Below are 27,257 nucleotides of genomic sequence, written 5' to 3'. Positions count from 1 at the left end.
CATATTTTACATTTATAAACCTGTTTTATTGTTTATAGTTCAATATTTTGGTAATCAACGACGTCAACGAAGAAGGTCCAATGTTCAGCCAAAACCTTTATCTTGTTAATGTATCAGAAAATTTCTCTAGTAAAGAACCAATTTTACGATTGAGGGCAACCGGTCGCGACAATTTATTATACAGTATTCTTAACGCAAGGAGTATGACTTCTCTGACCCTTTTCAAAGTCGACTCCTTGTCGGGTGATTTGACAATAAAGGAGCCATTAGATAGGTATGTTGTTTTTAATTTCATCTGTACGTATTGTTTATGAATGTAAAACTAAATCAATTGTACGACTATAGGGAATCAATTGAAGAGCATTATCTAACTGTGATGGTGCGAGATCAAGCTTTGAAATCGAAACGAAGCTACGCCAGAGTTTTGGTGCGAGTTTTCGATCACAACGATCATCCACCAGAATTTAGCGACAAATTCGTACAAGGAAAAGTGTTCGAAACTTCAGCAGCCGGCACATCCGTGGTGAAAGCTCTAGCCAGCGATAAAGACAAAGGAGAAAATGCTGTCATACACTATTCAATCACCAGTGGTGAGTTGTAATAATAATATCAATCCACTCACAAACCCCTCGAACGCATTTTATTCCTTTCATCCCATCCGTTTTTATGTATTGCTCTCTGGGAATTGAAGATCTCCATTGCCTAACTCAAATGGTCAAATACATATATGTACGTTGCATCATATTCATTTTACGTTTCAGGCAACATCGGTAACATGTTTTCTATTGATTCAATCGTTGGCGATATTATATTACTGCGTGAATTCGACCTGAATAGTCCATCGGAATATATGCTCCAGTTGAAAGCGTTGAATCCTGGACCGCATCCTTTGTCCTCGACGATTCCGGCACACATTATGGTTACAATGGCGGACAACGCCAGTCCAAGGTTTTTATTTTTCCATAATTAGAAGCATTGGTTTTACTATACATATGTATATTATTAATTCATTACTATTGCATTTCAGATTTGTCAAACAAGAGTGCATTACAGAAGTGTATGAAAATGAACCATCCGGTACTTACGTCGAACATTTAGAAGCTAGAAGTACTTCGTCATTGCTTTTTGAAATCGTTGATGGAAATCTTCATGACATGTTTGCTATAAATCCATCTACAGGTGTAATCACCACCAAATTTCCACTTGATTTTGAAAAAATTCAAATATACAATTTGACGGTTTCGGCTACAAACATGGTATGTCTATTTAGTGTAAATGTTATAGTCAACCTCTGACTTTGTAAACATTTTCAGTATAAAGTGTATATGTTACAGTTGAAGTGTATCTTCTAGTTGTAATATATTTTGACTAGTTGGAATATATTTCCATTGACTAGTTGGAATATATTTCTATTGACTAGTTGGAATATATAGTACCAACTAGCGTTATAGTTGAAGTGTATTTTCAGTTGTAATATACATATTATGATTAGTTGGAATATATTCTGTATGAAATAACGCACATAAGTTGATTCATATGGCGAATTACATTCCAACTGGTCAAAATATATTACAACTGAAAATACAGTACAACTATAAGTTGGTACCAGGTGAGATGAAGAGGTTAGATTTTCGTGAAAACGTCACTCGACTAGTAATTTGATTTGGAAAGTCACATTTTTGTGTTGAATACATTCTTAGAATTATCGTAATACGGTACTCATTACCTTTATTCGTAATATCTAGCAAATATTAACGCATTATTGGATTTTAAAGCATTCTTAATAACATCACAGCTGTCAAAACTCAACTGTTATATTACAACTGGCGCACATTGTTGGCAGTGTGTATGCGCTTGTAGAGATAAAATTTACTATTTGAATTGTATTCGAATATGAATGACCTAAAACGCCAGTTGGAATATATTACAACTGAAAATACACTTCGACTGTAACATAAAGAAGTATTAAAACTTTCTATATTATGTATAATAATATTTTCTCTATTTTAGGCGGCTGCAAGCTCGCAGTGTACTGTTATCGTCCATGTTCTAGATAGAAACGATAATGCACCTCGATTTTTACAAAAGGTATACTACGGAAGCTTGCCCGAATCGGCTCCTGCATTTTCACACGTCGTTTCAAATAATAGTTCCCTGTTGGTAATATCGACGGAAGACTTGGATTCTGAAATTAATGCACTGAGAAGTTTCGAAATAGTAGAACCTTTGGCGAAAGAGTATTTCAGTATTGAATCTACTACTGGAGCAGTGAAAATTATCAAAGAACTGGATCACGAAACAATTCCATTCTTCATATTCCACGTGATGGTATGTTTCACGTCAAATCATTCAATTTCATTATGTATAAGTTTAATAATTAATGGTTGTTTATTTTTTAGGTCACCGATATGGGAAAACCACGTCTGTCTTCCGACACCGTTGCCAAAGTAAAAATCAGTGTTCTTGACGTGAATGATTGTCCGCCCAGATTTGAGCATTCCGATTACAATGTCACACTATTATTACCGACGTATAAAAACGTCGGTTTGATCACAGTGAAAGCAATCGATCCCGATACAATGCAAAACGACACACTCAAGTATACAATAATCGACGGAGACGCGGAGAAAATATTTTCAATCGATCCACTCAGTGGTACTATTATAATCTTGCATCCAGAACGACTGAAATCTTTTCATAAAATACATATCAGAGTATCAGACGGGAAGTTTTCAAGCGTTGCCAGAGTACATATCAAAGTAGATAAGTCGGAAATGTCCGGTTTAATATTTCAAAAACCACAATATGAAGGCAGTGTCGTGGAGAACTCTACAAAGATTTTCACAGTGACAGTTGTCAATGTAATCGGAAATTCCCTGAATGAGCACGTAGAGTTTCGCATACTCAATCCCACTGATCTGTTTACAATCGGTCTCACGTCGGGAGCTATTCAAACTACTGGAGTTAAATTCGACAGGGAATTGATAGACTCTTATCTACTGATAGTCGAAGCTAAGAGTTCCGGCCAATCTTATGATAGAGAACAAGACAGTCCTAGAATAGCTCACGTGAAAGTTAACGTTACCATTCTAGACATCAACGACTTCTGTCCTATGTTTGTAAATTTACCATATTATGCTGTCGTATCTGTCGACGATCAGAAAGGACAGGTTATTACCAAAGTTCACGCTATCGACATGGATAGTATGGAAAACGGAGAAGTACGGTACGAAATGAAACGAGGACATGGAGAGTTGTTCAAAGTGTGTCGCAAGACTGGAGAGATCTCTTTGAAACAAAATCTCGAAGGTCACAATAAAGAATATCAACTTGTTATCGGAGCTTATGATGGAGGTTTGTAGCAGCTGTACAGCAAAAGAAGTCACATTTGTTTGATTTTTGATTTCAATTTTATTCTTATTTTGTAGGTGCTACTCCGTGCTACAGCGAAGCAATAGTCAACGTAAAAGTGGTCGATAGATCGATGCCTGTATTTGATAAGCAATTTTATTCAATGAGCGTTCCCGAGAATGTTGAACTTCAAAGTCCTTTAGGTATTCCGATGCAAGCCTCGTCTCCTCTGGGAAGGAAGCTCATTTACACGATCGTCGAGGGCAATGAATTCGAAGAATTTGCACTCGACTTCAATACTGGTATATTAAAAAACAATTTATCTATTCATATTTGTAAAATGCTATTTGTGCCGTACACACATTACGCTTTCAAATGTGTTTTTTTTTCAAACGTTTATTGAAATAACTTATTCGATAAGGTAATACAAATTAACTTTTTCACCTTTGTCCTCTTTATACTCTCGTCCAAGTTGACAACTTCTATCAATTTTGTATTATTACACCTTCAGTCATTTATATTTTACTATATTATATAATGTAAGTTTAACGAATTTGCTTTATTTTATATGTATTTATATAATATTTCGCAAACGAAACGAAACCCATGAATATATTGAAAATAAATAGCCTTTTGTGTCGTTGTTGATGTGTTGAGGGGTTTGTAATTTGTTTGGTTTTGATATATTCCACATATTTCATATATGGATAAAATTTTTATGGGGAGCTTATTTTGTATTATTTGTGTATTTTCAAACGTGTGTGTATTGTTAAAGTTTCATTGTGTGTTTTGCTATACAAAATAATTATTTTGGTGTTAGGGGATATTATGAATGCTATAATATCATATATCATAAATATAATATCGCTATTCCGTCTGTCTGTCTGAGATAACGCTCGCCGTACTATAATAGTCGTTTCGATTCGACATACATATGTATGACACTGCTAAAACGTATACGAAGATATAATAACAAATGAAAAAAACTTCTACATATACTAATCGATGCCAAGTTTTCCGCTTGGCTGAGAATTTGCCGCCATCTATTGAAAATTGATTTAATTAATTAATTTATCTATCAGTGTTTTATATTGTTTACCTATATATGTAGGTAGCTAGGTAGTTTTTGCCGGTTTTTTTTCATATAAAACTATTAAATTAAATATATTCAAAAGGTATATGAAAAAAAGTCGACCGCGTGGGGATCGAACACATGACCGAAGACACATTTCTTTTAATTTTTTTTCATTTAATAATTTAATATGCCAACACCCATGCGATGATATATCATCGGGTACAACACTAGTCGTATATAATAATCGTCTAATGCGTGTCCACGTGCGTGTGAATGTTCGTTTACATGCTCCGTCTCTCTTTCCCTTGGCATTGTATATCGTAGAAAGAGACGAAGCATGGTGAGTGTGCACAAAGTACTCAATCACCATACTCCGTCTCTCTTTCTCCCCTTGGAATCGTATATCGTGGAAAGAGATGCGGCATATCACTTCATTCACATAATCAGCCGACAAAAACAAAAGTTTTCTTTTCAAAATAATTAATTTAATTTAAAATGATTAATTCCGTTGATCACAGTTGATTCCATATGTACACACAGGCCTCTAGTACATATGTATATATAAAACGTCATTATGGATATACCACTCGTCTGTGATTTGAACTATTTATTTCATGTATACATTTTATAATAGAACATGCGGTTTCGGGATATTATAGGTTTTGGCTTCTTTGAAAATTAAATTTGTTTTATTGCAAAATTTAATATACATAATACGTAGTTGATAAATTTTTTAACATTGCATGACTTTGTGCTGTCGCTTTTGGATTTGTTTTGTTGTTTATTTTAATATATCTTCAAGTACTCGAAAAGATTTTTAACCCATTGTCTGTGTATCGACGATTTGTACATAAACTCAAATAACGAATAAAAAAAGATTGCACATAAAGCTGTGGTTATTTATTTTCGACTATCGACAAGAAGGATGCGTTTTTATTCTCATATACTGCGATAATGTAGATTATTAACATAGATAATAGTAGTTAATCTGGTGGGTTGTATTTCTTTTTGATAACTACATATGCACATTTGCTATATTTTTAATATAACGCTTAAAATAATAGTTAAATCCAAGGGCGGGAGCAAGAATAGGTAATATTATACTTTCCATAGGCATACTTTTTCTCTTTTTTTTCTTGTTGTTGTTAAATATTCATTCATCACGACAATAGTAAAAGAGTTAACTTGATTAAACATTTGTATCTCCCTTTTTCCACAGCACCCGACAGTTACAATGGTCCTTGTGAGTATCTTACTTCTTGTAAATGTATTTTAATTTTCATTTTTGTGTGATGTGCCCTAGCATCTCATAGCAATCAATGCCACTCGCAGATATTCACTTACCGATCATTTATCACGTAGTATGCTTTCCTTTTTGCAATTTTTATTTTTGTTTTATTGTGCCTTTGACCACAGCTTAATTTGTGCCTGTTCATGTTTTGTGGAGAATATATGTCTATATAAGTATGGTGCACTATTATTATATATATTATTTACATATGTAACAGCTATTTATCGTTAAACATATCATGGTTCATTTTCACACATCGTACATTAATTTCATTAACAATCACACAACTCACCCACACGTTTATATATTCAATATATATAAACTTCATTTAATACTCATTGTCAATCAATTATATTGTAATATGCCTTCTTATAAGTACAATATTTACTTAACAGATATGTTTTCATTGCTTTTTTTCTATTTTGATAACAACCGTGTACTTGTATTGCATGATGAATATATTTATATCATTATTATTGGAAATATACATACAAGGAAAAAGACTAACTATTGATGCATTGTTGTTTGCATGATATAAATAATCAAATCGATTTTCCTTATAGGGACTTTTTTTAATGTATGTTTGTAATACTTCATATACAGCATTTGAAGTGATTTTATTATAGTGTGTTCATATATTTATTTGCCAGCAGCATAGCATGGTGGTTGCTTTAATGCTAACCACCGAGAGGTTGCTGGGTTCGATCCCGTGGCTTGACCTCAATTGAAACAAATTTATTCCAAGTATTATCTGTAGTGCTGCTGGTCAGACTTGGATATTTGTGTATCCAAGTCGATCGCTTTCCATCAAAGTTTCCCAATTTACCTCGGTTCCTGATTAAATGGCAAAAACCATCCTACCCAGTGTGTCACCACTATTTTAATATGATTTCAAAAATGTATAGTCTATAAATTTATATACCAATTTATTAGCCAGTAGCGTGGCTCGGTGTTTTTCCTAGTAGCAAGAGGTGCCGGGTTCGATCACCTGAGTTGACCTCGATTTAAAAGAATTTATTCTGATTATATCTCTAATGCTGCTGGTCAGATTTGGATAGTCGATCGTTTCCTATCAGAGTTTGCCAATTTTTCTGATTTCATTGTTGAAACAGTTCCTTGATTGGCTAAAAACCTTCCTACCTACTATGTCACCACTATTTGAATATGATTAATGTACAATAAAATCTATGTACAAGTTAAAATTCATAGATGTCTCGCTAATTTCGAGTGTTCAGTGTCTTGTGTAATTCAGCGTTTTGTGTTATAAAAATGCTGCATTGCTTGTAATTGGCCAGGAAGGCGCATTAGGGTTAACCTGTTAGGCCGTCCTGGTATATGTGTTTATAATAAAATACCATAGATATCGCTCAGGGGCAACCCGATAATGGCATCATGGGAATATATAAAAATTGGATCCATCGGCTAAGCCGCCATTCCCAAAGTATAAAAATTAAATATATACATATTATATATTTGATTAAAATTATTTTGAAAATATAATGTTGAATACAACAAAATCGACTAATTTCTGATTATGATAATATGTACTGTTCACTTACAAATTCCAAACATCAAATCCTTAGGTATGCTATTCGCCGCGGAAGAATTAGATTACGAACAGCAGAAATCTCACCAACTGACGATTCGCGCTACCGATAGTGTAACCGGTGTTTATGCTGAAGTGGCAGTCTCCATAGCCGTCGATGATGTTAATGATTGTCCACCTGAGTTCTCATTAGATAGCTACCCTGTATCCGTATCGGAAGCTGCTCCACCGAGTACACTTTTGATGAAACTAGACGCTCACGATAATGACACAGGTATATATATCTTCAATTAAATTTCTAAATAACACCACAACTAGACATGCATTCAATCAACATACCAATTTTCAGGAATCAATCAAGAGATACTGTACTCAATTTCGCCAAACTCTCACAACGCAAGTTTATATTTCCACGTCGATTCAGCAGACGGTAGTATATATTTGAAACAATCACTCGATAGAGAATCCATAAACACACATCACTTCACGGTGATAGCAACGGATAAAGGAGTGCCGGCACTTTCGAGCACGGCTCACGTTTGGGTAACAGGTATGTAGCTTTTATCAATTGATTTTATACTTTTTATATATAATACATATGGATTTAAACCCATAATGGGAAAAATTTAAACGTATGCATTAAAAAAAGTTTACGTGCATTTATAAATGACGGATATAGATTGCAATAGAAAGTTTGCTTTGATCATTGAAAAAAACATTTGCTACTTAAAAAGTGGATGAAATGTGCATTAAAATGACAGATGAACGGCAACTTCGCGAATACCAAAATACGAACCAACGTTTGGTTAGGTTTTATTTAGTTAGGTTTAGCCAGCAGTGTGGCTTAATGGTAGCGTGTATGTTTAGCACCAAGTGATCAGTGGGTTCGATCCGCCATACTGCTGGTTAGATTTGTGGTATTTGTGACAAATCGATCGTTTCTTATCAGAGTTTGCCAATTTTATCTGATCATTGTTGAAACGGTTGCTCAAAATTGGCAAAAAATCATCTTTCCAAAAATCATCTGTCACAAATCTTCTGTATTTATTGTGTGTATAATTTGTAAAAATTATGTACAAAATCTAAATCCATAGATGTCTCAATGGATTAATTCTGTAATTAATTAATTAATTAATTGTTATTTCGTGATCTTGAGCTTCTGGACATACAGTGATTTATGTAATAATAAAATGCTGCATTGTTTTTAATTAATTGTCCAGGAAGGTGCATTGGGGTCTTCCTGTCAAGCCTTCCTGGTATATATCTATGTAAAAATAAAATTTATTTATGGTTAGGTTAAGTTAGGGTTGGTTTTATTTATTTAAGATAACATTTCACTAGTGAGATTATAATTTCACTAGTGAGTTTATAATTTCACAGTGAGAAACAAAAGTAAACACTTTTTTCAGTTGACGATAGTGGAAGACTGCAACGTTGCCACATTTTGTATCTTTTCTAATGCTAAAATCTATTTTTTCGAATGATCGTTTCATATTTTCTAATGGTCACTATATAATAACGAAATATTTTATTCGGTGCACATTACGAGATTGTTTAATGTACCGAAAATAATGCAAATTTTTAATGCGCAAACATTTTTTTTTTAAGATACAAAGTATTTTTCTCAATGTAAAGTTAAATCCTATACTTTATAATAACTTTAATATTTTAGTATTGGACATGAATGATAATCCTCCACGCATCGAACAACCTGTATACAGTTGTGTCATATCTGAACATGCCGTTAGAGGACAATTTGTTACTCGTATAGCAGCCAGCGATCCCGATGTTACAGACCAGGGACATCTCTCATACTCCATCATCAGCGGAAACGATCAACAGACGTTTTCCATCAATAACACAAACGGTGTTTATAATTTCTATGTATTGAAATATTTCAATGTGATTTTTAATTAATGTTACACTTTTTTATTTATGTATAGGTATAATTTCTTTGATGAACATTCAAAAGTTTGGATCTTCGCCTTTGACCGTTTTGAATGTTTCTGTGTCTGATGGTGTTTATACGACGTTTAGTCTTGCTAAAGTCACGTTGAGTCCGGCAAATAAACATGCACCTAGATTCACTCATGTTATGCAAGAGGCAACCGTTATGGAAAATCAGCCGCCTGGACTTTTAGTAACTGTGGTATGTAAAATTTTCTTCTTAATGTTAAATAACTTTATTTTATTACACACATATGTATATAAAAAGGTTATTTTGTGTATGTGTGTGTGAAAAAAGCCTATACTTTGTATAATTTCGATTCCGATTTCGACTTTATTAAAGAATTTTGTAGACTCATTTAATAGAGAAATTTGTATGTGTATTAGTTTATTGTTTTTTTGTCGCTTTGAATATTTTTTTTAATAAGTTTTAACTTAAAAAAATGCTTTATAAGTTAATAAAATATTAGCATACAACATTTTGAATTTAAAACAATTATATTTATCACACATTATTGAAATTTAAAAGACGTTTACGAATCAAATACGCACGTTTAGATTTATAAAAAATATTGAGATAGAAAACCAATTTTTATAAACGTGGTTAAGTTAAAAATTTGCGAAATACATAAGTTCATTACATCACAGAAAAAAAATAGTGAAAAAAAGTAAATTTTTGACTTTTAATTATAAGTATGTATTTTAAAACATTGAAAAGTCACAATCAATAGGAAAAACATCTGACTATTGATTACAACACTCGCTTTTGGCATAGCAGTACTAGATTTTAAGTTTAAGATTGTGAATTCCAAAAGACTAAAAATTGCTCATTTTCTTAAAAGCTCATATGTATCTCATAAATATAAACAAAAAGAAATCTATAAAAATCATTATCTTATTCGAATTTAGTGGATCAAATTTAGTAAAGATTTATTCATCTCTGCTCTGGTAATTTGTTTTTGTTCAGTGTAATCAATAAACGTTTGATAAAATTTATGAAATGCAATTTCGGCGTTAGTATTTTAGCGATAGTCGATATTACAAAAAATGACAAAAGGGCTATTTAAGAATATAAATAGATATGAAGGACAGAGCGGTGAAATCCAGTCCTCTTAAATAATGAACGTATGATCAGCTTAGCCATAACCCATGCATTGATATTTCATCGGGCTTATCACTAATATATATGTAATATAAAATTCATTAATATGTTTGGTTTGTTTAGGTAAATGCTACCGATGAAGATTTCGGTGATTACGGAACTGTATCGTACTCCATACCATCAAATTTACTAAGGAAAACGTTTTCAATAAACAGTATAACTGGTGAATTGACAACTCTAATCAAGTTAGATCGTGAATTGATCAAAGAATACGAAGTTCCTATAATGGCATCCGACGGTGGCGGAAGACCTGCTTTTACCACTGTTCGTGTAAAAGTTGCTGATGAAAACGACAATGCTCCTCTCTTTTTACTGAAGGAATACAAAGCAGCTATATATTCAAATTACAGCACATCAATATCATTTTTGAAGGTAACTACTATTATTTTACGATTCCATTAATACTTCATATCATGTATGTATGAATCTAAAATGTGTTTTTAATTTTCCAAAGGTAAAAGCTGTCGATTATGATGACGGTCAAAATGCCAAGGTTCAATATTCCATTTATGAAACCAAAAAATCAGGCGTTAGTGAAATCTTCCGTGCGAATATTAACACCGGTGCAATATCCCTAGTCGCCGATATAGAAACATTAGGTATCTATTTTTCATCAATTTTCAACAGTATAGTGAAAACTTTTATTTTAATCATGTATTAATTGAATTTCAGAATCTCAAGTATTCCAATTCTGGGTCAGAGCGTCTGATCTCGGCAGACCAGCGTTGCATTCTGATGTCTCCGTTGAAGTGTATGTAATGGCGTCCGAAGATCGTGCACCAATATTCGAAAGAAATAACGAGAGATTTTTCTTGAATGAAAATTCTCCTGCTGGTATGTATCAATTGCATTAACAATGATATTTATAATGTTTAATACTCGATTTTAACTATTTACAAATGAAAAATGTTTCAGATACTGAAATAACCAGAATCAAAATGGTATCAGATGTACCTGCAACGTACAGAATAGTCTCTGGCTTGTACGATTCGTCTTTATTCAAAATTGATTCACTTGGCCGTTTGACTGTCTCCGGTAATTTAGACAGAGAAACCAAAGATTCCCATTTGATTGGCATCTTGGCTGAAACTCAAGGCAGCCCACCACTCTCATCTCTGGCTGAGGTTACTCTTAACATTTTGGACGAAAATGACAATGCGCCTATCTTCCATTCTTCACCATATGTCGTGACTCTGGCGGAAAATGTTGAACAAGGAACATCTATTTTAAAAGGTTTAAATTCGATATTGTTTATGACTTTTATACATCATTGATTGTATTACTTTTCTAATGTTGGTTCATGCTCATTGTTTAGTGACTGCTATGGACAAGGATTCCGGGTCAAACGGTGAAGTAAGATATTCTCTCGGAAATGATATGGAAGAAATGGGCAACGTCTTTGCTATAGATCAATTTACTGGGTGGATTACAACTCTAGTCGAGCTGGATAGAGAGACTCAATCAGAATATAAATTCCAAGTACTTGCAATGGATAACGGAAGCCATAAACATGTTACAAAGACGACCGTCATTGTGAGGTTGAAAGATTACAATGATTGTCCTCCTGTCTTTACGAAAGATCATTATCATGCTACGATTAACGAAGATGCACTTCCTGGTACTTACTTACATTGATTTTATCTGCAAATTTTTCATTTTGCATTCGAAATGTGACTCATTTTATGTGTGTTTAAAAATTACAGGTACCGTTGTAATACAATTGGCAATTACCGACAATGATTCCGACGAGACTCCAGTGGAATACTACATAACATCTGGCGATCCATTGTGTCAATTCCAAATAAGACCAACAGGAGATGTGTATATCACCAAACTTTTGGATCGTGAATCTATTCCTCGTTACGATTTGGATATAATTACAACTGACGGAAGACACTCTACAACTACTAAGCTAACAGTTGATATTTTGGATGCAAATGGTATGTGTTTTAAATGAAAAAGTCTTGTGTATATGTTTAAATATGTACATATGTTTTTTCATAATTAATTTTCGTTTTAGATAATCCACCGTATTGCTCACGTCACCGATACAGAAAAACTGTATCAGAAGGTGTCCCAGTTGGTACATATGTTCTAAGTATATTAGCTAGCGATAAAGATCTGGAACAAAACGCAAAATTGAGATACTATTTATCTGGAGAAAATGCAGAGAATTTCATTGTCGATAAACAGTCCGGCGAAATCAAGACTGCCATCACTCTCGACAGGGAAAAGTATTGGAAGTATCAATTGACAGCTCACGTCCAAGACAAAGAGAAAACCCACTGGGAATGTTCTTCCGAAGTAGAAATACTAATATCAGACATCAACGACAATGCACCACAATTCTTGATGGGTCAATACAGCGTTACGTTACCGGAAGACGTCGAAGTCGGCACACTCGTTACCAAAGTTCACGCCTACGACAAGGATTTGGGAATCAATCGCAAAGTTAGATACTCCCTTGTAGACAACTTGCACAACCAATTCATAATCACAGCGGACAGCGGTATCGTCACTATTGCCGCACCATTAGACAGAGAAACCAGAAGCTCCTACACACTCGAAGTACGTGCAACTGATCTCGGAAGTAACTCTAAATGGAGCCAAGCTACGATTAAGCTCACAGTATCCGATATTAACGATAATCCACCAGAGTTTGCTACAAAGTACTATTCAGCAGCCGTTCCAGAGATAGATTCTGTCGGAACTGAAGTCGTCAAAGTTTTAGCTACATCTAAAGACACTGGAATCAATGCCGACATAACATATTCTATAATTGGTGGTAATGAACATAAGAAGTTTTCAATTAATTCGAAATCAGGTTTTATTACAATATCTGAACCGCTTGATTACGAAAGAGCTAAGGAATACTTCTTGACAGTTCAAGCCACGGACGGAGGTCTTCCACCTTTGAGTAATCTTGCTATAGTCAATATAACCGTGATCGACAGTAATGACAATGCGCCTATATTTACTCAAACATCGTATAATACTCTTATAAATGAAAACGCCCAAATAAATCACAAATTCTTCCAAGTGACTGCTAACGATATCGACAGCGGAACTAATGGAAGAGTTACATACTCCATCGAAAGAGGAAACTCAGGTCAGTTTGAAATAGACCCAGAGACTGGTTATATATCGGTGGCTTCTAAATTAGATAGAGAAACACAATCTAGTTATGTTTTGGAAATACATGCTAGAGATAATGGAATACCTGTACTGTCTAGTTTCGTTATGGTTAATATTGAAATATCCGATGCCAACGATAACCCACCACTTTTCGCACAGTCGAATTATACAGCTATGGTCCAAGAAGACAAACCTTTGGGTCATATGATTCTCAAATTCGTCGTACACGATGCTGATGCCCATCCCAATGCAGCTCCGTATACATTTGATTTCCGAGGCGGGAACGAAGCAAATGCCTTCCGCTTGGAACAAGACGGATTCCTCAGAACCGCCACTCGATTCAACCACAAATTCAAAGATCATTACGTGCTCCAAGTGCGAGTTTTCGATAATGGCAACCCGCCGCTGTATTCCGATACTTGGGTCGTCATAAAAATAATCGAGGAATCACATTACGAACCAGTGCTGACTCCGTTAGAAATCAACATCAATTCATTCATGGATGAATATGTAGGCGGCGAGATAGGAAAAGTTTTTGCAACTGATCAAGATCCATACGACACGTTGACGTATTCAATTTCACCAATGGCTGCTGTGAGGTATCCGACTCCGGATTTGTTCCGAATCAACGGAACCGACGGCACATTGTTTGCCTTGCCTCGTTTGGACATTGGCGATTATCAGATCAATGTAACAGTATCAGACGGAAAGTTCTCATCGTATACGATAGTCCGAGTCAACGTGGAGTTGGTTTCCGAAGAAATGTTGAAGAGTTCCGTCGTCATACGGTTCAGAGAGATCGGACCTAAGAACTTCGTTTTGAGCCATCGTAAAGGATTCGTCAGGGCCGTGCACAATATCATGAATTGCAGATTAAAAGACGTCGTCATCATCAGCGTGCAACCGTCGTCAGACGATGTAAACCTAGTCAGTCACAAAGATCGACGTTCCATATACAATAACTTGACTTTGTGGAATCCTCGTTCACTTAGAAAGCGTCAAATCATAGCACACGACTTAGACGTATTGTTTTCTGTCAAGAAACCTCCATCTCAACACGCCGTTGACTACTATTCATCAGAAACAATTAGAAAATCGCTTAATTCGAACTTATTAGAATTGGAAGAATCCACAAAGCTGGTCGTAGAAGAGATCGTTCGTAGTAAATGTGGTCCGCATTATTGTGCCTATGGTGAATGTCAAGATCGATATATTCTCGATGTTAATAAATTAATACCAATCGCTACGGATATCACTAGCTTAGTATGTCCAATGCATTATCATAAGATCGAGTGCAAATGTCAAGACGGCTATGGAGGTGATCGGTGTGAAACAATAATCAACGAATGTGCTAGAAATCCATGCCCGGATAATAAGAAGTGCTTCCCTGATCTCACTTCTCAAGGTTACAATTGTCAATGTGTCGAAGGCTTCTCCGATATGAAGTGTGATATGGAGTCGCCTATTTGCCACGGGGAGAGTTGTTACATTCCGAGCAATCCAGTGTACTTTGGAGGTAAAAGCTATGCTCAGTATAAAATAAGGAAGGAGACTAGCAACGGTAAAAGACTCTTGGAAGATCAATTGACGATATCGATGAAATTTAGGACGTTAAATCCTTCTGGAAATTTGATGTACGCGTCTGGAAAAATTGACTATAATATTTTAGAGGTAATTATTTACATTCAATATTCTAGAAGCACATATTATTTTTTACTTTATCTATGTACGTAGTAACAATATATGAAGTTTTTTAATCATGCGAAAATTCGAACTCAGAATCGATCACTGATCACGTTTTCATGATCTTGAAAAAATGTGTGTGTGTCTGTGTATTTTTTGAACACCGTTCGTCCTATCGACCTGAAACTTAGTATCGGTTGCTGAAATTCTTATCGATACGGCGTAAATTTTTTTCAAATTTTTAAGTTGACCAGAAATGGTACCTCCTCTTATAGGTGTCCTCTATTTTTTAAGTTTTTGAATTCAATAATCTCCCAAGCCGCTAATAGAATCGGACTGAAAATTTTTGACATGTAATAAAAATTATAAATTTTGTACCTTAATATTTTTACTTGAACCGGAAGTAGAACTTTTGTCTTGTGTAAGTTTCTTTACATTTGCGCTCAATTTGCATCGAAAATGCTATCATAACCGGTATGTGTGAACGTGTATGTATGTTTGATTATCGAATTTTGTTTTGTGACCTTCTTATATTCCTCAAATATATAGATAAAGTCATGGGTTAGTCACATCCGAATTATTTTTTTATTTCAGATTGTTGACGGAAAGGTACGGTATAGATTTGAGCTCGGTTCGGGTGAAGGAATAGTAAGCGTACCGACGACCAGAGTATCAGACGGCCGTTGGCATGAAGTTAGACTAGAAAGAGACGGCAGTACTGCCCATTTAACAGTTGATGGAAAGCACGTCGCTCACGGATCAGCTCCTGGTACTAATGGCATATTAAATCTGTACTCCGATGACCTATTCCTCGGTGCCGAAGTTCGACAACATCCAGCCATATTAGGTAATAACCCTAATTCAAACGCTTTTTATATTCATTTTGTTATTGTTTGCTTATTTGTGTTTTTATTTTTTGTTCAGGTTTGGAAGCAGTGCATCAAGGTTTTGTTGGATGTGTCGGCGATATCAGAATTTCACACGAAATAGTGCCGATGCACAGCGGTGGTTCTTCCGGAGCCGTATCAGTCAAACGTTTGGCAAATGTTGATATTAAATGTCCCAGTATGTTGAATCCTCCTGGACCTTGCGGAAGTCTTCCTTGTCAAAATGGTCAATACATCTTTTTTTTTATAATATCTAATAGAAAATCATTGATTTTATATTAATCTGAATGAACTTTTGGCATATTCAGGTGGAACTTGCAAAGATCTTATGAACACACTCGAAGAAGGTGAAGGTATCGACTATGAGTGTCAATGTCATGAAAGGTTTACTGGTCCGAATTGTGATATAGATACAGATCCGTGTGCTTCGCAACCGTGTCTCTACGGTGGAGCTTGTAAACCATTGCCTGAAGGTATTTTATATTTTTATTGAATATTAATTCAGTTATAATAGTGATTGTGTTGATTGATTTTGATGGGAATTTTTGAATTTTAGGCGATTTCGAATGTTTATGCATTCCACCGCTGAGGGGAAGACGATGTGAAGTCGGCAGATGGTGCGGCTCGTCAGTTTGTCTTCACTTAGGACTTTGCGAGGAAGGCGACGGTGGACCAGCTTGTCGCTGCCATGGTTATTATGGACCATTATGCGAGGTATAAAAATTTACATATATGTAGTGTTGAAATTGAACGAAAGGCTGATGTATGGGCTATGGCTGAGAAAGGGTATTTTACGACCGATTGTAGGGAAGGGATGGAAAGTGGCAGAGGGCGCGAAAGCGACCGCTATTTTACAGTTAGTAGAAGTTAACCTTCCACTGGGGGCGGTTGGTCGCTAAACCACCGCGTGGTGTCGTTTTAATAAACAACATGACTGAAAACGCACGTGTTTGAACTTCAATCCCACCGCCACATCCCATCGTGGTCCTGAACAGCATCAACTGTTTAGGAATTCCACCCACATATATATAACGAGGAGAAATAGGAAACAGAATACGTGGGTGAGAAGTATGACAAGGGTAAGAAGGTGGAGAGAGTGAAATTATTGAAATGGCAAAGAACAAAAGGTGAACAAAATACATAAGTGCTGGAATGATACCCAAAATATTGTAAAAGGATGAAAGTAAGGCAGCAAAGAGGATGAAATTAGAAATATATGTTGGGTGAGATGGATAAGAATTGCGCAAAATTTTATTTACATAGATATTTATGTAGGGTTGGAATTGAACGAAAGGCTGATGTATGGGATATGGCTGAGAAAGAGTATGTTACGACCGATTGTGAGAAGGGGATGAAAAGGGGCAGAGATGTAACGGTTAGTCGCAGTTGGACCTGTGCTCCGCGCGGTTGGTCGCAAAACCTCCGCACGTATCGTCTTAATAAACAACATGACTGAAAACGCACGTGTTTGATCTTCACCTAAACCGCCACATCCCAACCGTGGTCCCGAACAGCGTCACCTGTCAGGATTATCTACTACATTTATATACTAGAAAAGCCTAACAGGTAAACCCCAATGCGCCTTCTTAGCCTATTATAAATCGCTGTATTTCGTGAGGCTGAAGAACACGAAATTAACAATTAAATAATTAATGAATTAATCCGTAGAGACATCTATGGATTTGTACATGAATTTTTACATATTGTACATAAGTCAAATTCAGATATTTGTAACATAGCGGGTAGGATGATTTTTGCCAATTTGATGAAGGAACTGTTTCAACAATGAAATCAGATAAATTGGCAAACTCTGATAAGAAACCACCGACTTCACAAATATCCAAGTTTGACCAGCAGCATTAAAGATAAGCACGGGTTCGAACCCGTTAACCTCTCGGTGCTTAACACAAACGCAACCACCGAGCCATACTTCTGGCTAATAATATAGACGAATGAATGCGTGTTGGAGAGGCTTTCATCCAGCAGTGGATGTAAATGATGATGATGATGAAATATTAAAAAATGTAGTATTATGAAAGTAAAATAAGTCATATATCAGTTAGAATATTTTAATCAATGGAAGAACACTGTAAGAAGTGATGAAAAATTTCCTAAAATAAACATTTTTGGTTTTCATTTTAATAAGCAATATTAATATATTCAATCTTGAATTGTTTTTAAATATATTTTATATCATTTTCAAAAAAAAAAAATGTAAATAATGTATTTACTATTATTCTAGCTTGATATCGATGAATGTAAAGGTGATCCATGTCTAAACGGAGCAACGTGTATAAACGAACCTGGCAGCTTCCGTTGTGTCTGCCCACCTGATAAAACAGGTAATTCTCGTATTTGTATCATTAAATCAAATGAAAATCATTAATGTTATATTATCTTTACACTAAAATTTAACCGTCAATTTTCAGGTATGAACTGTGGAAATCCGCTTCATTCGAACGCCATCACATCGGTCGTCGGAATTTTTGGCGGCAATCACAACTGGCTGTTCATCAGCTCTCTAATCATCGGCGCAGTGATGTTTGTCGGCATATCAATGCTATGCATCTTGATCCTCGCTCGCAAATGTCAGAACAGACCTCCTCCAGACAACGGCAAATCGAGCGTACTCAATTCAAACGCTCAACACGAAATGCAACTTTTAAAAGTCCGTTCAGTTTGTGCACTCTTTACCATTCTTTTATACACTTCATTTTGATTCATTGCATTCGTTTATTGCAGCGTGAATCAAAATTGTCCAATTTGGAAGCTCAACGAGGAGTCGGACTGATGAATTCCACCGGAATGGAAAGACCTGCTTCATACGCACCGATGACAACGGCACACAACGATCCTTTACATTCCACTCCTATGAATCTTATCAATAATTTAGACACACTAAGAAGTTATGGATCTGCAGGTAATGTTTAGTAATATATTAGACTAAAATTGCACATATAATACATGATAGTTATACGTTACTTTCAATGTTTCTACATATATAGGTGACGATCTTGAAAATATTCCACCAGATTATTTGCGAAATTTAAATATTGACCCGTCGCAGAATAATGCCGTATCTAGTTCGGCGTGTGATTCAGATATGCTTCACAAGCCGTCGTGGTCGGAGCAGATGCATCTTCAATCATTCCAGGATAATCGAATCAAAAATGGTGATGATCGTTTTTTATAGTATAATACATATAAAAGTTTATTTTTGTTTTATTTGTTTTGTTTTATTTTAGATCTTAAAGGAAATATATCTGTGAATAAAAGTGACGGTATGATGAATCAACAGAGAGGTGTTCTTCAAGGTAAATTAGTTCAAGATCCTCGGATGGTTGGTGGTTAGTAGTTCTTCACATTTTCATCAATAATCGTAATTTTTAAATTAAATCTCGACAAAATCTGCTTTTAACTTCATTTACACTATTTGTCTGCGTAATTAACTCACTATGGGTTCAGTGCTCATTTTGACATTGCTTTACATATATCAAGGTTTAGGCATACAACGAAAATCCACTAACTGCATGAATCATTTTTTATTCGTAATTATTTTTAAAAATTTCTACAATTTGACAAAAACTGCTTGTCGTTCCGTATATACAATTTAGAACCTCTTTTTCTGTTAGTATTATATTAAGAATTATTTTCTGTATTAATATATTACATAAAATGCAATCATTTTTTTCAGTTACTTTTTTTAATAATTTATAATTTTTTACTTAAAAAATATTGGTATTAGCATATGACGGACTAAAAACCAGACTGGTACAAGTGACATTTAAAAAAAAGCTGATTTAAGTGCCAAAATAATAGCGTATATGAAATGCTATTATTTTAGCATTTAAACCAGCTTTTTTTTTTAATTTCACTTGTACCAGTCCGGTTTTCAGCCCGTCATATATAAATCTTATAAAATTAATTAAGTTCTTATTTTTGCGATTAAATTATAATTTTGTCATAGTTTTCGATGTATGTTTGTAGTAGGTTCATAAAATTTACTATGAAAAAATTTACAAATATGTCGCTTAGTGTATTTTCGTTGTATGTTGACGAATTAATGATATTAAAAACATTATTTCACGTCCCTTGTTAGAGTAACTTCTCAATAATTGTTTAATAAAATAAAATAAATAAATAAATTAGTGTATAATAATAAGAATGTTATAACTAGACGTCGGTTAGTAATAAAACAAAAAAAAAATTACCGAAGCGGAGACTAATTAGTATTTACTAAGTTTGACCGACTGTATTCGAATATGACATTGATTTTTGTTGGTTTGCTCTCGTTGATGAGATATAAGATGATAAATATTGAGATAAAAACCAGTGCTTGTTAACGTAGCGAAAAATAAAACTGGCCCAATCAATCAATGCATAATAGCGTGGTAAAAAGGGTATAAAAAATGGTTATGGCTATTTGCAGGTAATATATCTGCGACAGGTGCAAAGCCTTCTGCGCATGCGCGTGAACTTATAATCCGATTATAATTTCTTACATTTAATGTATACTAGACTTGTTTTATCAATCGTTCATTTTACATGAGGCAAATAAATTTCGCACGTTATTACAATAGATTTATATCATTTAGCTAGTTCGCGGCTTGTACTTTTATGTAGGTATTATACGTTGAATATGATAATAATTTTCTAACAATTAATAATATTAACTAATTTGGATTATATTTTTTACTCTACGTCACTTTACGAGTTCGAACTAAATTTTAAGAGGTTTAAAACAAAATTTTAACAGTTAACACGCTGACAGTGACAGTTCACACGCATGCGCAGAAGGCTTTGCGCCTGTCGCAGATATAGTACCTGCAAATAGCCACAACCATAAAAAATATATATTTTTGACGTTTTTTTGTTATATTTCTGCTAGCCTTTAGATCAATGGTTCTTAACCTGGGTTCGATCGAACCCCAGGCGTTCGGCGGAAGTCAAGACACACCCGAATCATATAATTTGGGTGCCAATTAAGAAGGGTTCGGTGAATGCGCATATAAAACTGGTGGGGTTCAGTACCTTTAATAAGGTTAAGAACCACTGCTTAAGATGTTATTAAATTTATAAAATGTGTTACCAACACGGCTCATTGGCAAGTTGCCTCGCCCACAAAATACATTACCACGTTCAAAAGCCTACCTCTAGTTATAACATTGCTTTAAAAACCACAAATAAAATTACATTAGTCAAGTTGTGCACTTGTAACAGCGTTGTATTCGTAAATAAGTATATTTTTAATGTGAAGGTTATCACTGGGACTGTTCCGATTGGTGCAACGGAGGCGGTACCGTTTTGTCGAATATCACCGAGGTGCCCGGAAGTGAAGTCCCCGACTCGTCCAGTTTTCATAGTAACGAGAGTAACGAATCGCGTCCCGACCGAGTAATGTTACCTCCACCCCCGTTAGGCTCCGGCCAAAGCGGGCCGCCGAACGAAATGACACCCCTCAACGAAGAAGAGTCGTCTTATGCGGCCGACGAAGACGAGGGAGACATTACGGACTCGGTCTATAATTTCAATGCAGGTTAGAGACCGCTTCAAAACAAACCATTTGTCACGACACTCTATGAAATGAATCATTTGATTCAATATATGTATGTATATGATACAGTCAAAGTATTATTTTCAGTTGTAATATACTCCAACTGGCGTTTTAGGTCATTCACATTCGAATACGATACAATTAGTAAATGATATGTCTACAAGTGCACATACACTTTCAATAATGTGCGCCAGTTGTAATATAACAGTTGAGTTTTGACAGCTCTGATGTTTTAACGAATGCTTTAAAATCCAATAATGCGTTAATATTTGCTAGATATTACAAATAAAGGTAATGAATACCGCATTGCGATAACTCGAAGAATGTGTTCAAAACAAAAATGTGACTTTCCAAATCAAATTACTAGTCGAGTGACGTTTTCACGAAAACCTAACCTCTCCATCTTACCTGGTACCAACTGGTACCACTGAGCCATACTGCTAGCTAATGTATGAACATATTTTTATGATAAAAAAATCATTAAAAGGTCGTTCAATTTTACAAAAAACAATAATAGATCATTTATGTGGGTTAGACGGATTATCTTCCGACTAGTCAAAATATATTACAACTGAAAATACACTTCAACTATAACGCTAGTCGGTACCAGGTTAGCTGGACTACATATATTCCATGTAGTCAAAATATATTACAACTGAAAATACACTTCAACTATAACGCTAGTTGGTACTAGGTTAGATGGAATATATTCCAACTAGTCAAAATATATTACAATTGGAAGATACACTTCAACTGTAACATATACAAATCAACCGATTTAAGACGATATTTTATTTCAGTACGTTTGTTGCTGTATATATATATTATATATATACATATATATATTTATTTAAATTTATTTTGCGTTCATACATATTTTGTGTACGTATCATTTGCTTTGGATCATTGGATATCATTCGGGTGATTATGAATTTAATTGAAAATTGCACAAAATTTTTATAAAACTCACCACCTTCTAAATATACAGACATGTATAGAAGTTCTATATTAAGAAAATATTTCATTTTATAAATTTTTTGTATAGATTATGATATGACAGTTCAACCCAATTCATCCTTTAGTCATGGTGATGGTTATATTCTGTAAGTATGACGGTAGTGAAACATACGCGTGGACCTCTTGTACTTTTAATGCTTGAAAATCTATTTTTCACACCTTCAAATGTTGCGAAACAATGCAATTGTCTCTATCGTCGTTTTGCTTTCTTTGATTTTGTTTTTTTTACTCTACAACATGTTCATCATTTTGTTTTGCTAATTAATTCGTATCATAACATTACATTTTCAGTTTTGCTTATGGCATGGTTTTGATTTGGATATTTGTGTTTTATGAAATCCTAAAAATAATACACATTATAGAATAATAAACACTTTTGACCCTTATCATCTTTCACAGGTCGTCTGTTTTTAATTTTACCAATATTTCTTGGAAATATTTACATGTAGGTGCATGGTCATGATCATATTACTCAATCTATACTGGTACTAAATGTAAACGAATACATAAAATTAACTGCATGTGTGAATTCAGTATGTTTATAATGTTTTTACAATTTTAACTAACTATAGGTAAATACATATATATATAAAGAGTTTTGTTTGAACATACTGAATGCATATGCACAAAGTGTATACTCATCCTGTTTCTATACACAGTATATTGTAATATCGATGTTTGATTTATATATATATTTTTTTTATTGTCATATTACATGTGGATTTTCGTTTTAAAACAGCGGATGCTTATCTACTTCATCCGAACACTTACCTGCCGCAGTACATTCACAGCTCAACGGAGGGAGAAACGGGAGCGGAGCAAGATCTAGACGGAGATGGGGACATCCAAGTGCCGCAATATGGCTTCCCATTTTCTCGAAGGAGACAGAATTGTAAAGACAATGATGTCAATTCAACTTTGGCAATGTTAGGTAATTAAAAAAAAATCAACTCCCCCTATGTATTTCCAGAATGAGGATGATTGGTATCTTGAAAATTAACACTTTGACCCATTAAATGCTGATCAACGCTGATCGGCGTTTTGCTGACAAGTTCATGGGCCTCCAATATTCCAATAGGCGTTGTATATTGAGCATACAAAGTAAACAAGAATACTAAGCCTTTAAAGGTAGCATTAAAAAAATACATTGAACATGGGTCGTGTAATCCGTGTCATTCATTTGTTAACGTTTATAAAGACTCGTTTAGACCAGAATTTCTGAATTTATAACCATAGCAAGATTACTCGATGGAAATCCCTAACTGCTGAGTATTTAAAATTGTGGCTTAGCATTTAGATCGTGAGCATTACATTTCAACAGCAATGAAGAATATGGAACTAGTTTTGGAAAAATATATTCATTAATAGACTTCTTTTGTTTATTTTATATTGTTGCAAGATATATTAGAGAGTCTAAACACACGTTTACAAAAATCGAAATCCTCGACGGTAGTTATCTAGAGTTTGTTCGGATTAGCTACAATTTCTACACCTGCTTTCTATTGAATTTCTAAATAATTCTAGTTATCTCTCGGTGCTTAATATCAACGCAATGTGAGATTTATGTGAGCTGGCATTCTTCTGTCGCAAATAACCCCAATTCAATTTGCGCTACTTCATCTTCATCCATTGTTTATTCAGCTATTGATCAAGGTATTTGAATCTTAGCACCTCATCCAGATAGGCGTCTTGTAGACTGATAGTGCCTTGGTTATTTTTGCACCACCAAAACATCTGTGCATTACATTAGTTTTTTCAAAATATCTAAAAACTAACAATGTTGAGCCTTGCTTGATTTCCAATAGATATCATTTGAGTTAAATTTTCTTCAAAATATGACTCAGTGTCGTAACACTATAAGAAGTTTATCTAACCCTTTGAGTGCTGACGTATTTTCTGTTGAAAACCCGCACGCTGAAAATTTCGCCAACATTTTCAACTTTTTTTAGAAATCCAATAGAAAGCAGGTATAAAAATTGTAGCTAATCCAAACAAACCCTAGATTACTACCGTCGAGGATTTCGAGTTTTGTAAAGGTGTGTTTAGACTCTCTAATATATCTTGCAACAATATAAAATAAAGAAAATAAGTCAATTAATTAATGTATTTTTGCATAGGGGTGGTTGGAGGATCCAAGTTAAAGGCCAAAGTCGTTTCACAGCATTTGTTGGTGATTAAGGAGATACCCGCACTGGCAGTGCTCCGTCCAGAATGTCTTGATATGGTCTAAGTACCTCCTTATAAAGGACAGGTCGCTCAGGGTATCTTCGACGTCCGGTTACTTCCCCATTGTTTAGTCACGTACTCGGATATGCAGTCCCACGCTATCGCATTGTCAGTTCTAAGAACTCCTTGAGAATGCGACCGAGTGCCGTTACCGCCGCTAAGTGCATTCGGGGGTCTCTCATTATTAGCCGACCTGCACTTAAGCCTGGAGATAATCCTCGAAACCAATTACAACGGCGGCTCCTTTTAGCATACGCTACAGTATTTTTCCAAAACTAATTCCATCTTCTTCATGGTTGTTAAAATGTAATGCTCACAATCTAAAGAACAAGCCACAATCTAAAATAATCAGCAGTTAGAGATTTCCATCGGGTAATTCTGCTATGGTTATAAATTCAGAAATTCCTGTGTAAGCGAGTCTTTATAAACGTTGACAAATGAATGACACGGATTACACAACCCATGTTCAATGCATTTGTTTTCAATGCTACCTTTAAATGCTTAGCAGGTAGTGGTCTTATTTACTTTGTACATGCAAAATTTACTATGGACTTGTCAGCAAAACGTCGATCGGCGTTGGTCAACATTAAAAGGGTTAACTGGTGAATATTTAGTTTTCAATTACAGTTCGTTCGTATACTAATAGTTTGATGTATCTGTCCTGTTATGTATTTAAAGTATTATAAATTTCACATTGGATTGTTTACATGTCATTTAATTCGTATTTTTATTACAGAGGAAAGAAACTCCTTACTAAGTCAAGGTTCTCAAAGTGATATATCTTCAATGAACTTGTGCGAGATTGAAGATTCTGATTGTGACATGGACACCAGCCGATCGAAAAACAAATGGACGAGCAACAACGGAGTGCAACACACTTCGGTGTGACGAAGAGGTCCTGCCTCTTCCTCGGTAGAGGCTAAACACAATAGCGTCTTCGTAATCAGAATCGAGAGATTCGGGTCGTGCCTCTTGAAATCAATTGTATAACGTGTTAACATGCTGCTGACAATTACCCCAGCATCACTTGCCTTACATATAAATATTATTTTACTATATAAAAGTGGAAAAAATAAATAATGGCTGTATTAGACAACAGAATATTCCTCTCGATATTAAATGTGTATATGTATGTACGATATTAAATAAATAAATAAATATCTGAAAGACTTCTATTTGAATAATATATATGTATGTATATATATATATTTTTTTTCGTAATTCATCGGCCAGGTGTATCCTGACTCCCGGACCAATCAAGTAGTAAATAATGATGAAACTACTGTCCCTAGAGGTTATTATTTTTAATATATAGAATTTTAAGATTCGACAGAATATTTGAATACAGCAATGTTCGATATAATGGTGCTCTTGAATTATAGTGTCATATCAAAGACTTTGTAGTAAATGTAATTAATTATACATACATATTTATATTTTTAAAGTGTTTTAATTTTAAGTTATTTAATTTCTCTGGATTTTTGTATTGTTTCGATTGACTATATGTATGTATGTTAATTTTACGCATGCCAATTATAGTTTGAAGACAGTGTCATGTGTCTTTCTTTCCTTTGTATCTGACTGTGCTATTTTTTTATTATATTTTTTTTTATATGCATTTTTGTATTAAAACTTTTTATACAAAACTTCTTGACTGTAAATTGTAACTTAACTAAAAATAAAGAGTATAAGTTATATTTGTATTTAAATTTACCCATACACACATACTTTAATACAAATAAACACACATACACATATGTAGGGTTGGAATTGAACGAAAGGTTCATGTATGGGCTATGGCTGAGAAAGAGTATGTTACGACTGATTGTGGGAAGTCGCAGTTGGACCTGTGCTCCGCGCGGTTAGTCGCTAAACCTCCGCACGTATCGTCTTAATAAACAACATGACTGAAAACGCACGTGTTTGTGCACATTGCACGTGCACGTGTTTGCTAAACCGCCACATCCCAACCGTGATCCTGAACAGCGTCATCTGTCAGGATTATCTACCACATACATTTCTATAAAATGATATCACTATTCTGTGTGTCTGCGATAACGCTCGCCGTACTATAATATTCGTTTCGATTAGACATACACATCTACTTCACAGTTAAAACACTGCCAATAAAATGTACGAATATAATAACAAAAGAAAAAAGGTGCTAGCTTAGTATGCGGTCTACCTTAGCATGCGATCCACCTTTGAATCGCAGTCGACTATTTTTTTTATTTGTATCGTAGCAACAAAAACATATCTTAGCAGCCAACACCTACATATTTATTTAAGGGTCAGGATAGGTTAGGTTAAGTTAAGGTGTCACACGCGAGAACTGAGACAGTGAGACCGCATATTAAAATAAAAACGTGAAGGTAGATCGCAT

General features: G+C 34.7%; 1 protein-coding gene across 1 annotated transcript in view; it reads left to right on the top strand.

Moving 5' to 3' along the window:
• Positions 1-26,016, top strand: part of LOC143921345 (fat-like cadherin-related tumor suppressor homolog) — a 197,876-nt gene extending 171,860 nt beyond the window's left edge. Inside the window, exons 8-38 of the mRNA XM_077444593.1 lie at positions 39-274; positions 346-590; positions 762-948; positions 1,028-1,256; positions 2,011-2,328; positions 2,400-3,354; positions 3,429-3,653; positions 5,646-5,669; positions 7,301-7,537; positions 7,613-7,813; positions 8,936-9,130; positions 9,207-9,412; positions 10,436-10,744; positions 10,827-10,971; positions 11,045-11,206; positions 11,288-11,605; positions 11,688-11,990; positions 12,076-12,312; positions 12,393-15,178; positions 15,785-16,037; positions 16,115-16,303; positions 16,386-16,550; positions 16,634-16,791; positions 18,320-18,419; positions 18,507-18,745; positions 18,820-18,997; positions 19,083-19,250; positions 19,323-19,391; positions 21,335-21,613; positions 23,388-23,579; positions 25,611-26,016. Coding sequence (XP_077300719.1) covers positions 39-274; positions 346-590; positions 762-948; positions 1,028-1,256; positions 2,011-2,328; positions 2,400-3,354; positions 3,429-3,653; positions 5,646-5,669; positions 7,301-7,537; positions 7,613-7,813; positions 8,936-9,130; positions 9,207-9,412; positions 10,436-10,744; positions 10,827-10,971; positions 11,045-11,206; positions 11,288-11,605; positions 11,688-11,990; positions 12,076-12,312; positions 12,393-15,178; positions 15,785-16,037; positions 16,115-16,303; positions 16,386-16,550; positions 16,634-16,791; positions 18,320-18,419; positions 18,507-18,745; positions 18,820-18,997; positions 19,083-19,250; positions 19,323-19,391; positions 21,335-21,613; positions 23,388-23,579; positions 25,611-25,762 — 9,660 coding nt within the window. The 3' untranslated portion in view covers positions 25,763-26,016. The remainder of the gene's footprint in view (positions 1-38; positions 275-345; positions 591-761; positions 949-1,027; positions 1,257-2,010; positions 2,329-2,399; positions 3,355-3,428; positions 3,654-5,645; positions 5,670-7,300; positions 7,538-7,612; positions 7,814-8,935; positions 9,131-9,206; positions 9,413-10,435; positions 10,745-10,826; positions 10,972-11,044; positions 11,207-11,287; positions 11,606-11,687; positions 11,991-12,075; positions 12,313-12,392; positions 15,179-15,784; positions 16,038-16,114; positions 16,304-16,385; positions 16,551-16,633; positions 16,792-18,319; positions 18,420-18,506; positions 18,746-18,819; positions 18,998-19,082; positions 19,251-19,322; positions 19,392-21,334; positions 21,614-23,387; positions 23,580-25,610) is intronic.
• Positions 26,017-27,257: the final 1,241 nt, after the last annotated feature.

This window comes from Arctopsyche grandis, chromosome 13 (genome assembly GCF_051622035.1).
Source record: "Arctopsyche grandis isolate Sample6627 chromosome 13, ASM5162203v2, whole genome shotgun sequence".
NCBI lineage: Eukaryota > Metazoa > Arthropoda > Insecta > Trichoptera > Hydropsychidae > Arctopsyche > Arctopsyche grandis.
The sequence above is the reverse complement of the archived record's forward strand: the minus strand, read 5'-3'. Positions and strand labels throughout refer to the sequence as shown.